Source organism: Gracilinanus agilis, chromosome 5, assembly GCF_016433145.1.
Source record: "Gracilinanus agilis isolate LMUSP501 chromosome 5, AgileGrace, whole genome shotgun sequence".
Taxonomy (NCBI): domain Eukaryota; kingdom Metazoa; phylum Chordata; class Mammalia; order Didelphimorphia; family Didelphidae; genus Gracilinanus; species Gracilinanus agilis.
The window spans coordinates 15,551,697-15,563,801 of record NC_058134.1 but is presented as its reverse complement, the minus strand read 5'-3'; the positions used below and the strand labels follow the sequence as shown (position 1 = coordinate 15,563,801).

General features: G+C 60.2%; 2 protein-coding genes across 3 annotated transcripts in view; one reads left to right on the top strand and one right to left on the bottom strand.

The window, feature by feature from the left end:
* The window catches only part of GSDME (gasdermin E), a 45,514-nt gene extending 43,029 nt beyond the window's left edge, over positions 1 to 2,485 (top strand). Inside the window, exon 9 of the mRNA XM_044678860.1 lies at positions 2,252 to 2,485. Coding sequence (XP_044534795.1) covers positions 2,252 to 2,485 — 234 coding nt within the window. The remainder of the gene's footprint in view (positions 1 to 2,251) is intronic.
* Positions 2,486 to 8,704: 6,219 nt separating this feature from the next.
* PALS2 (protein associated with LIN7 2, MAGUK p55 family member) overlaps positions 8,705 to 12,105 on the bottom strand; it is a 26,592-nt gene continuing 23,191 nt past the window's right edge. For both annotated transcript variants that reach the window (XM_044679917.1, XM_044679919.1), the window contains 3 exons: positions 11,594 to 11,796; positions 11,388 to 11,516; positions 8,705 to 8,965 (listed from right to left, as the gene is read on the bottom strand). In XM_044679917.1, coding sequence (XP_044535852.1) covers positions 8,789 to 8,965; positions 11,388 to 11,516; positions 11,594 to 11,796 — 509 coding nt within the window. In that variant the 3' untranslated portion in view covers positions 8,705 to 8,788. The remainder of the gene's footprint in view (positions 8,966 to 11,387; positions 11,517 to 11,593; positions 11,797 to 12,105) is intronic.

Genomic DNA, 12,105 nt, shown 5'->3' with positions numbered 1-12,105 from the left:
AGGAAATGTCATCAAATGAGAGTGAGTTGGTTAGATGCTCAGCCCCAGGGAGGCAAGGTTAAGTTTTTCCTTTATTAAAAACAAATTGGATCATTAATAAAGCAGCATCAGCAGGCGGCCCACGTTAGCAGGGTCCAGGGGCTCCTTCCTTCGGAGGGATGTCACTGGAATAGCAGAGCTCAGTGGGCACCCCGGTTTAAGGGCCAGGGCTGGGGCAGATGAGGAGGCAGGGAGGGAGAGGCCAGGGAGACTTCTGGATCATTGGAGTTACTGCCTAGAAAGGTAGGGGAGGTTCTTCACTCAGTCTAACCCAGGGAGAAAAGGAGAATTTTGATGATTGCACAGAGAGCCATGTGCTTAGCCCACCATCCAAGCAGTATTATTTTAGCCCTGTTCCATGCTGGGTGTGGGGATTTACAGAAAGGGAGGCCCTGCCCTCACGGTGTGAGTTTCACTTGGGCCAGGGGGAGGATGCACCTGGTAAGAGATAGTGAATCTGGGCTCATTTGAGGAAGGCAGGAACACTGGCCCAGGGGATGGGGAGCCACCCTGCAGTGTGGCGGGGTCTGAGCTCTGAAGTCCTCGGTGCCAGGAATGTGCACGCTACTGAGCTTTAGGGAAAGGGGGCAGTTCCTGCCACTTGGGGAACTCTCAGTCCAATGAAGGAGGCAAATGGCTTTGTACAGGGAGAGAGAGACCTACACACATCAGGGCTTATGTCACACATATGGCTCTGGCTAGTAGAGAGCAACGTGGGGAAGTACCTAGAATTAAGGGGGGTTGGGACAGACTGGTGTGCCTGGAAGGAAGGAGGGCATCACACTGGGGCATATCCTGGCAATGCGATGGAACCATTGACTTTAGATGATGCCAACGGGGATTTTCCACTGCCTTCCACCCTCCTTGGACACTGACCCAGCCTGATCCTTGGGCAGTTGGTCAGGCAGGAGATTGTCTCTGCTCTCAAAGAGCTGTTGGCATGATAGAGGGAGGGAACAAGTGTTTATTGATAATTCCTCACTATGTGCCTGACACTGTGCCAAGCAGTTTATCAATATTTCATTCGTCTCTCACAACAACCCTGGGAGGGAAGGGCTATAATGATCCCCATTTTACTGATGAGGAGCCTGAGGTAGGCAGAGGTGAAATGATCGGCCCAGGGTCACACAGCTATAACATGTTTGAGCCTGGATTTGCGCTCAAGTCCTCCTGATTCCAGGCTGGGTCTCTGTGCCCCAAATCACCAGAGCCTGGAAGGAGCCGGCCCCCTTGGGGTTTAGCTGTCTCTCACCAGAGGAGGGCATCATGAGAATGGCCTCCCTGGTGTCTGGTAAGTGTCCGGCATTTACAGGATAGTCTATTCTCTTAGCAGAGTACTGAAAAGGAAGAGAAAAGGAATGTGTGTTTATGCAAAGATGTCCTCACCTTCATCTCCACTTACCAATTAGATTTGGGGGTTACAGCCTTGTCATCTTCTTTCTCCTCTGGTTCCACACATAAAGATGCCCAAGGCCGGGAGGTACAAATCGGCCAGGTGGGGTTATTTTTGCAAAAACATTTGTGGGGAGGAGAGGTAGGCATGGGGAACTTACCCCACAATGGGCAGCAAAGAATAAATGAATTGAAATAGCCTTGACTGAGAGTCAGAGCCTGGGTTCAAATGCTCCCTCTGCCCAGTTTACCTGACTGCAACCTCCTTGGGTCTCAGTTCAAATGACCTGTACTACAGAGCATCAAATCAGAGTGCTAGGTGGCACCCCAGACCCAGATTCATCTTCCTGAGTTCAAATCTGGCCTCTGACACTAGCTGTGTGACTCCGGGCAACTCATAGAACCCTGATGGCCTCAGTTTCCTCATCTGTAAAATGAGCTGGAGAAGGAAATGGCAAACCACTCCAGTATCTTTGCCAAGAAAACCCCAAACAGGGTCCTGAAGGGTCAGACAGGGCTGGAAACTGGCTGAGGGACACCACGACCCTGAAGGACTCTTCGGGCATTAAGTCTTTGACCCTGTAATCTGCATTGGTGGAGGAAACGGCAGGTGGGTCGGGGTTACCAGGGGCTCTGACCAGTCAGCGCCCTGGATGGAGGGAGGCAGAGGGGTGGTGATTTGGGCCAAGTTCACCCTTCTGGGCCCGTTTGCTCCTTTGGAAAAATGAGGGCGCTGAGGCGAGACTTCCATCTCTCCACTCTCTTTTTCTAGACTTAAGGACACAAACATTAGCTCACTAATAAGTGACTCTAATTACAGCCTCAAGCGACATCCCCGGATGGCTTCTTGGCCCTGGGAGACCCGAGCCTGGCTCTGCTGGAGGACGCAGAGAGGTTCGAGATGGTGCGGGAGCTGTTTGCACTCTCCAACATCAGCCTGGAGCGCTCGGGCTCAGCAGTGAAAGCCGTCATCGTGGAGAAGCCCCAGTACCTCCCGCTCCTTCTCTACATCATCCTGCACGGACTCTGTGCTTTAGAAAGAAGAGGCGAATGATGCCCTCAGAGGAGGTCCGGGGGACCGTCAATGGCGGCCAACAGAGAGCCCCGTTTTCAGAAAAGACAAAGCTGACTGCCCAAGACCGGGGAGCGGGAGGGCTTCCTCTTCTAAGAGAGCCCAGCAGTGGGCCCTTTGCAGGTGAAACGCTGCCTGGCTTTTGTTTTTAAACCCTTCCCTGCCATCCTAGAATCCTACCGTGCATTGGTTCCAAGGCAGAAGAATGTTAAGGGCCAGGAAAGGGGGTTAGGTGACTAGCCCAGGGTCACCCAGCTAGGAAATGTTGGAAGGCAGATTTGAACCGTCTCTAGCTCTGGCTCTCGATCGGAGCCCCCTCACTGCCTCCCCTAACATTTTAAAAATCAGAATCACAGCAATTCAGCCGCTAGAAAAACCTGTGGCAGAAGGTTATCTCTGCCCGGAGAGTCCTCTCGGCATCCCATTCAGGGCGCTCGGCCCAGCACAGAGGGGAAGCAGGACTGAGAATTCTAAGTCTGTAATCAGAGATCTCTGCTGCAGCCACCTTAGAGGGGAGGCCGAGGAGGCTTGGGATTCAAATGCATTTTGAATAAGCAGATGTGCTTTGGGATGGACATGGCGTCTTTCTGGGGTGGGGAGGGGGGGACTGACCAGCCCCCCCCCGGGCCCTTTACAGGACAATCTCCCCCACAAGCCCCGTCTTCCTCTGCTGCTCCTTTGTGGTTTATCTTAATGCTGTAATGCCCAGGAGACCACTTGGGCCCAGCTTCCCAGGATCCTGCTGCTTAATTTATAAAACGTGGGACCTCGGAGGAAAGTTCTGCTCATTCCTGCGCCTCTCTGTTGTGGCTCTGGGCCGCTGACTCTCTGGGCAGAGTCTCTGGGGGCTCCCTGCCTCCGAGGCACCAGGGAGATGGAGGACAGGCTCTCCCTTTCTCTGTGAAGGCGAGGACGCGTCCCTGAGCGGGGGGACGTCCTTGTTGCTCCCTGGCCATCCCCCGACAGGCAGGTGGGCCCAGACCCTCGTTAGAGTGGAGCCGAGGCTGTGCCAAGCGGCAGCCGTGAGGCAGGTCCTCCCTGACCCCGAGTGCCCAGGCCCTACTGCAGCGATGAAGAAACGCGCCCGCCGAACAAATGAATGGCCCCGATTCCCTGATTATGTAGGAAGAGATTAAAAAAATGCTCTTAGCCTCTTGCAATAGTAAGTCTTTATTTCTTTATATATACAAAAATATCTCCTTGGCGTCGATTTGTACATTTCTGCAGTTTGCATTGTGGACAACACACGAACAGGACAGGAAATGGCCGAGAGGACGGAGAGGGACTTTGGTTAGAGGGCAGCCGGCCTGTCCTCGGACACAGATGACCTCGGCGTGTCCCTGCTCCAGCAGCGCCCAAGGAGCAGCACTTGGTTTTATGAACGTGACAGATTTCCGCCACCCGACGAGCTGGTGGCGGCAGCAGCATGTTGCAGGGTGTTCAGACACGGGTCTGGGGGCTGCCGAGCGTTTTGCCCTCTTTTTAAAGCCGTTCTCCTCCCTATGTGCAAAAGACAAGTCTAGAGACATGCAGTCGGATGCCCGATGTCAAACTGGGGATACAAATGGCGGGGGAGGAAGGAAAACCCAGGAGGACCCCAGAACCACGCCGACCCTACGTCGGGGGCCGATTCTTGGGAAAACAGAATCAAAGCTCAGGAAACGTGGCGGCGGGGGCGATAGAAGCGCTTTTGTTTTGTAAGTGGAAATCCATGTGGAAACCTTTTGAGCTTTGGGTCTTTTAGACCCAGTTTGGAAATGGATTTGGCATCAGAAGGAGTCAGTATTGACTCCAACGACCCGCTGCTCGATTTTGGGTCAGTTTACTCTTTTTGCCCCGGGTTCTTTATCTGTCCGGTGAGGGGAGGGGCAGCTTACCTCCAAGGTCCCTTCCGCTCCTAAATCCAGCAGCCAGCAAACTCCCCCACTTTGGCCCAGGCGAGCCTGCGTTCATTCATAGGGTGGAGGGCATACAAGGTCTCTTCGGTCTCAGGCCTCGGCTCAGAGCCCAGCACCCCCCCCCCCCCCCCCGTGCGTTTGGAAGGGGTAACGGGGAAGGGCTGAGCTTTGTCCTGACAGGCTGGGGCACCGGCACCTGCCACTAATCTCAAGTTTATGGGATGGCCGTCCTGGGAGAGAACGCTCGGTAGCCCCGGCAGAATCGGCCAACTGCCCGCGTTTATGAAGTACCCGCTGTACGGCGCGGTGCCCGCAGGAGCGAGCACGAAGCGACCCGACACCCTCCCTCCTGGCTGCCGGGGGCTGCCGTGCCACGGCCGCTGCACGTTAAAAATAGTCCCTGGGGCTCGCGATCGGCACCCCCGTCTCCCCCACCCGGCTCCGCCTGACTCATTCCTCTCGCTGTTCAGAAGCACCTTTAATGTCACCTGTGGGTGGCTTCCCTTAGCAGGGCCCGCGAGGTGGGGCAAAGGAGAGCTCTGAAGCTGGTTCCTTCCTGAGGACCATCGAGCCAGCCCATCGCTGGGCCTTGTGGGCGGGAGGGCAGGGCGAGGTCGGAAGGATGGGGAGACCCTTCAGGGAAGCAGCTTGGAGCTTGGGAGGAAGGAGAGGCGTTCTGGGCACCAGGTCGGGGCGTCTTTCAGGATGGCCTCCTGTCAGCGCCGGAGTCGACGTCTTTTAGAGGGCGATCCTGGCCGCCTGCGCTCTGACCCTACCTGGCCTCGAGGAAGCCGACCTGGAGGGTGAAATGGTTGTCCCCCAAGGGCTGGGCTCTCCCCCAGAACCCCAGAACCGATGCCCTGGGGCTTTGCTGCACGGCTGGGGGGGCTGAGGATGAGGATGGACTCTGCTCCTCGGAGGAGCCACGAGTGATTCGCTGCCCTCCGAGAGGACGGAGGAGTCAGGCTCCTTCTGGGGTTAAGGCTGTGACTCGAGAAGGGATGGTGGATTCGGGGAGTCTCTGAACTTGGGCCAAATCACGAGCTCCCAAGCCCGGGCCTTCGGGGCTGCGTTGGGGTTTACAAACGGGTGTCCAAAGGGTAGGTGGCAGCCGCCGCTTCCTGGGCTGGGAAAGTCGCATTTCAGGAGAGTGAAGGGACGGGAGGAAGAACCCCGTCTTTGGGCACCGAGCGAAGGCTTTGTGGACTGTGATTGCTGCCTTCAGAGGGTTCGAGGAGGCGGACGAAGGAGAACATCAAACAGTCTCTTTACTTGACAGAAAGATTCCGGCTGACCCGGGCCAGAACTCCGAACCCATTGGAATAGGTGAGCTCACTGCTCGCAGCTGGGCTGGAACAGGAAACGGTCCTGGGAACAAGGCAGGGTGGAGGGATGGGGGGGGGGGCAGCCGAGCCTACAGCGAGCCCCGAGAGCCTCGTCTTCCTTTCAAAAGTCCCTCCTGGCCGCACAGGAGCCCGATAGGGAAGGTCAGGGGGGAAACGGCCTCAAACATGGCTAAAGGAGGAAACAGAGACGTGGAACCTCCTCGGACAGAGCTGAGAGAGGTGGCGCTTGGAACACAGAAGAGACACCCCAACGCCCTGGGACAGCACCTGGTCATGGGGTCCTGCCCCCCCAAACTGTGTGTCTGCGTACGTGGTACCCCAAACACAGAGGGGGCAGCGCGGTTCTCCCAGCAGGAAGGACGGCCAACCTGACTTCGAGGGTCTCCCCGACATGTTCCCACAAAGGAGCCTCCCCAGAGAGGGGCCCCAGCCCAGCGCTCCCCGCAAGATGAAAAGGAGCCTTTCCGGGATGTCGCCCGCTGCTGCCGCTCTCTGCCCTCCGCCGCCCGCCGGCCCTTCTTCAGAAAGCGGAAGGTCCGCGTTCAGCCAAGCCGAGCGCTCGGGTGGAATTAGGCGGGACCCTTTGGGGGCGCCAGTCCTGAGACGGAGGGGGGCGGCTTGTACGGGCTGATCGGGGGGAGCCGCGCGGATGGGCAGGAAATACGGCAACGTGTGAATGCCGGGAGCCTCCGGCGCCTCTTCCTCATCGGCATCCATGATGTCTTGGACCCGCGGCAGACGTCCAGGGGTGTTGGGCATCAGCCGGGGGCCACGACGAGGCTCTTAACCCCCAGTTTCCAGACTGGAAGCCCCGAACCCCCGGGAAGGGGACAGAGCGCCCCGCAGTCATGGCGACCCAGATGGACCGACCCGCCTTCCTTCCGGCGTCCCGGCCAGGACCTCTCCTTGGGCTGCTGTTTCAATAAAGTCCGGATCTACGTCAGCGCGGGCCGGGCCGGGCAGGTGACCTCCATCTCAGGGCAGCCAACGTTCCGTCCGAGGGCAGCCCGCCTGCGTCTGCCCCGCCGGCCGTCCTGCTCTGGGCCGGGGCCGCCCTCCAGGCTGTCTCCCAAGAGCGCTCACAGGACGGCTGCCCACGCGATGCCCATGTGCCGCCTCCACGGCCCCTCCCAGATCCAGCTGACGTCTGCCGCCGCCCTGCGCCCCCTCACCAAGATGGCAGCGCACGGCCCACCCAGGACCTCCGAGAGCCCTCAGACTCATTCCTCGGCCGGCCTCCTGGCCCTCCTCCCACAGGGCTGTCCCTCCCTTCCAGCCCCACGCGGCTACGAGGGCAGGCCGTCAGCCTCGGTCTGCCCTCGGGGGCTCCCCGTCCTCAGCTGGCTCTGGGGGCCCCCAAGGAGCTGCTCACTGCGGGCCAGGGGCCCCGGGCGCTCCTAGGGGCCATGGAAGGAGCCCAGCGTGTGGCTCACTTTTCCCAGAGGAGGCTCTTTGGGGGCCCTTAAAGACCTCTCCTGGGATGGAGGTTTGGGGCGAGAAGGCCACCATTTGGCCCCCCGACACTCCCCGGGTGGCCGAGCCTCCTCTGTGCAGCCCCGTTTGGCACTTTCCATCCCTGATTCTGAGCCCGGGCGATGGAGAGCAAAGGCAGCTGAGGGGTGCAGCTCCCATCTCGGGGGGAGCCAGGCTGTGCCCCACCAAGGGGAGGCTGTTGCTCTCCACACACACGTATGTGATGACGGCTCAGGAGGCAGCCCAGCCTCCCCCCAGCTCCTTCCCAGGAAGGCCACACTTCCCTGAGGGGGGCAGATTCGAGTCTCGCCTACAGCGAGTTTCACATTTGGAAAGTGGCCGAGATCAGGCTCAGGGGCTCCTCTCGCAGCACAGATGCCCCAAAGTCACCTGGACGGGTCCTGGAGGTGCAGAGATGGGACGCGGGTGCACACAGGCCTGCGCCATTCGGACCACTTCAGAGACTTCCAGGGGCACAAATACGTCTGCTGAGGCTAAGGAAGGGATCCGGGAGAAGGGCAGAGGCGGACGCCCTTGGGCCCCATCATCTCGCACACGCGACCGAAGGCCATCGGGAAGGGGGTCGCACCCAGAGCCCTCCTTGGTTGGTGCTGGGAGGGGGGGCTGAGCCCACCACGTGAGGCCCCTCCCGCCACCTTTCCGTGAGCAGAGGAGAGGCTCGCTCCCTGCGCTCCCCTGGGGGGCTCTCGAGCAGGGATTAGGAGGGGAGGATGGCAGGGAGCGTGAGGAGGCTCCGAGCAGGAGCCACGGAGAAGGGCCGGATGGAGCCTTGGGGGAGTCTCCCCATCCTGTGGGGCCCAAAGAGCCTGGCCTAGCCTAGCTCACGTGGCATGAGCTTCACTCACGAGTTCCTCCAAAGGGAAAAAAGGGAAAGAATCTTTAACCATCACAGGAATGGAGAGATGCCAAAGAGAGCTGCTGGCCGTGGCATAAAAAGCTTTATAAATTAAGTATTTTTCCTTATCAGTGGAATTTTCACTAGTGAAAACAAAGCCTGCTGGGAAGTCTCAGGCGCACGCCCCGAGCCTTCTTCTCCCTCCCTCCTTCCCTGCCTCGGGGTGCCCCTTGCTCAGCCCAGGGAGCCGCGGCTCTGCGATGCCCGTTTACGGAAGGGCCTCGGAGCGGTGCGGCCGGGGGAGGGGGCCCTACGCGGCTCGGACAGCTCGGGCGCGAGTGGGGCCCTCCTGGGACTGACTGAGGGGTTACGGCAACGGCGCAAGGATCCACGATCACAGTGAAGAGGAGGCCCAAATGCACTGCTAAAGGGAACGGTGGGAACACGTGGGTGAGAAAGGCAAGAACGTAGACAAAATGCTTCAACGCATTTCTCTCTGTGATAGGAATAGAAAGGTTATCTGTAAAAAGTTAGAAAAATTAAGATAAATTACATATTTAGTCCGCGTCCCCGTCTCTATTTTCTATAAAAATTCAGTCATCTACCAGTACTTGGTCTAGAGCTCAAATGCGGCAGCGGCCTGGCGGGTGGCCAGCTCGGCGCGCATCTCCGAGGCCGGATTTTATTGGCCGAGCGTCGGCTCCCCGGCCCGTCAGTACACCCAGCTGATAGGCACCCACTGCGGCTCGGCCCGCAGTCTCTCGATGGCGGCCTGCAGCTTCTCGAAGGCCTTGTCCAGGTTGTCGTTGACGATGATCAGGTCGAAGTAGTGGTTGTAGGCTCTCTGGATGCGGGCGCTCTCGTCCACCGTCTTCTTCAGGTTCGTGTCCTGCAGGGGTGTGAAAGGGAAAGAAGCGCATGAGCTGGCCAGCCTCGTCTCGCCAATCCCCCCTCCAAGCCAGCAGGGTGCGTGGGGCTGCTCTTACCCAACTTCCCCCACAAGTGGAGCTTGGGCGCACCCCAGGCAGAGAACCCTGGGAAAAGGCGTGGGGGGGCTTCTCAATCAGCTGCCCAGCCCCAGGGAAGCGGCCCGCAGAGTCCCTCTAGGCCACCCCCAGGGCATCCTGGCAGCCTAACTGAGGATGAGCAGCAGGGCTCACAGGGCCTGCTTGCTTCAGATTTTTGGCATCAAGCCTGGGCTAATGGTGTGACAACTCTAGCTGGATCTCCCTGGTGTCCTCGGCCATCCCAAGCACTGGATGCATTTAAGCCTGTGATGCTGTGAGGGGAGCCCCTCCTCTCGCTGGATCTGCCTCAAAGGTCCCTCAGACAAGGGTCAGCATCAACCTGAGGGTGCCGCCTCCTGGCCTCCCCCACAAGGACCGTATGTTGGGTTTTTCAGCTTCCTTTTTCTTTATTATCATCCTTCTTGCTCTTTTAGCAATCACAGCACTGTCTAAATGGCTTCATATCACTTCCAAGCAGGTCTTCATTCTTCAGAAGTTCGCACAGCTGCCAACGGGGGGGTTCAGCCAGCTCCGGGTCTGGCCATCTCAGGAGTGTTTGGGCCCCCATCCGGGATGTTCCCAGGACAGTGCTGCAGCGGCTGGCCGTGTCCTTCAGCTCATTTCACAGATGGGGAAGTGGAGGCCAACAAGGTTTCAGTGACTTGCCTCAGGCACCCAGCCAGAGAGCTTTGGAGGCTGGACTGGAACTCAGGGGATGAGGCTTCTGGACTCCGGGCCCGGCGCTCGGGGCATGATGGGGCCACCTGGCTGCCCCACGGACACGCCCCGGAGACCTGTGTCAGGGCTGTGTGTAGCGGTCAGGCCGAGCATCGCCTGAAGCCTGAGAAAGGAAGGGATCTGCTGCTGCCACAGGCCTGGGGTGTGCAGGGGTGCCAAGGCGCCATGTTGTCTCTGAGGGTCCCTCCCTGCAATCACGATTCCTGCTTCGGGCCGTTTGGTCAGGGCCCTTCCTGAGTACCTGCCATAAAGTGGGCTCCCTGGAGAAAGGCTCCTGGTGCCCCTGGGAGAAGGGGGGAGCGTGTCCTCACTGGAGGCCGCCCCAAGGCTGGCAGAGTTCCCGAGAATGATGCCAGCCTCGTCCATTGCCTCCAAGTGAAGGGTCAGAGCTCTGCCCACTCTTGCTTCCTCCGAGGAAGGCCTTCCAGTGGCTGTGCCAGGACCCAGGCCTCGGCCACCTATCAGGGCAGAGAGCAGATGGCTCGGGGGTCTCTCTAGCAACCTTGGAAGCAGGATGTGTTTAACAATTCGATGTACTGGGCAAAACCCACCGGACCCAAGACACGGTGGCTGACGTGTTCTGGGAAGGTGCCGGGGCGGAATAAGCCCCCCAAGGAGAGCCGCGTTCCTGGGGCCGAACGACGGGAGGGCCGGGGGAGAGGCCTAGAGGCCGAGCCTGCGCGCCATCCGCTGCTCGCGCCTCCCTTCTTTCTCTGGCCGCTTCTCTCCTCCGAGCTTCGCTGTGTACGACACAAGGCCGGTCGCCCCCGTGCCGTCTCTCCTGTTCTGGAGGCTGGCGTGATGGCAGCGTCCGGTGCGCTGCCCGTCCAGGCTCTCACTGCGGGGGGACGAGGCTTCTCCAATGGCGCCATGCTCGGCCAACGTGGAGCGGGCCTCGCCGGCAAGTCTTTTTTCAGTTGTGTCTGTCTCTTGGGGACCCCATTTGGGGTTTCCTTGGCGGAGATCCTGGGGTGACGGGCCATCCGCCTCTCGGGTTCATTTTACAGATGAGCAGAGCCGAGGCCTGCAGGCTTGGGTGACTGGCCCGAGGGCCCCCGGCTAGGCGCGGGCCACATTCTACCACCAAGCGCTCGATACTGGAGTCAGGGTGGGGGCCGAGCCTCGGCCCTGCCCTAAGGGGACAGATGAGCCGGAGACCCCCTGCTTAAACCCTCGGACCCGATCTCCCCTTTTGGGTGCAAATGGGCCTTAGACACAGAACCAGAACCAAACCTTGACCGCCTCAGGAGATGGAGCCTCCCCCGGCCTTGTTAGGTGGCCAACCTGCAGCGAGAGGAGCCCCAGGCCGCAGGCCCTGCCCTGTCCTGCCCCCGCGTTCCCAGGAGTGACCCGAGGAGTCCCCTCGGCCCCTGGCCGTCTCCCCAGGACGACATGAGTGGGCTGGCTTGTGGCCGGCCTCTCGGGCTTCTTGGTGCGCCACACACCCCGCGGGAAGACCTTCTGGCCATACTAGTGGCCGGACACTTGCCCCTTGAGGACAGGCCAGGCAGGCCAACGTGCTCCGGCCAGAAGCACCCCCCCCCCCGAAGCCTCGGAGCCACTCACGGTCAGCAGCTTGGTGGTGATCCCGGCGTCCACCACGGCCTTGTGCATGGCCCGCAGCGTCTCCAGCTCGGGGGCGGCGATGAACACCACGTAGGGCATGAACTCGGACGTCCGGAGGACCTTCAGGGCCTGCAGGGAAGGAGGGACACGATGAGGGGATCCGGGGGGCCGGGGGCGGCCCGAGGCAGGCGCGGGCGGGCCCTCACCTGCGGGTTCACGTCCAGGATGCACGTCCGGCCGGTCTGCGCCACCTCCAGGATGGAGTCGATCCTGGTGCCGTAGAGGTTCCCCTCGTACTCGCCGTGTTCCAGGTACTTCCCGGCCTTGATGTCGGCCTCCATCTCGGCGCGAGACACGAACTTGTACGCCTGCCCGTCCTTCTCGTCTTCCCTCGGCTTCCGGGACGTAACTGCAACGGCAGACAGTCAGGGGCGCCCACGGAGCCCCCCCACCCCGGAGCGGCCATCAGAAAGGTGGCCGGAGCCCGGGGAGCCCCTGGGCCGGGCCGGGCTTCCCCGAGGGGACGAGTGACCGGCGGGTGCTCCGAGAGCCACAAAGGCCGTGATGGTGAGCCAATGGCGCCCAGCGACCTCCCTGTGGGCACGCGCCCATCGCCCGCCACGGCTAGTTCCCAGAAAGGCCGAGGGCCGGGCACAGCGGCTCCCTCCCTGCCCAGGCCAAGGGGGCAGCGTGGGGGGGGCACAGCGGCTCCCTCCCT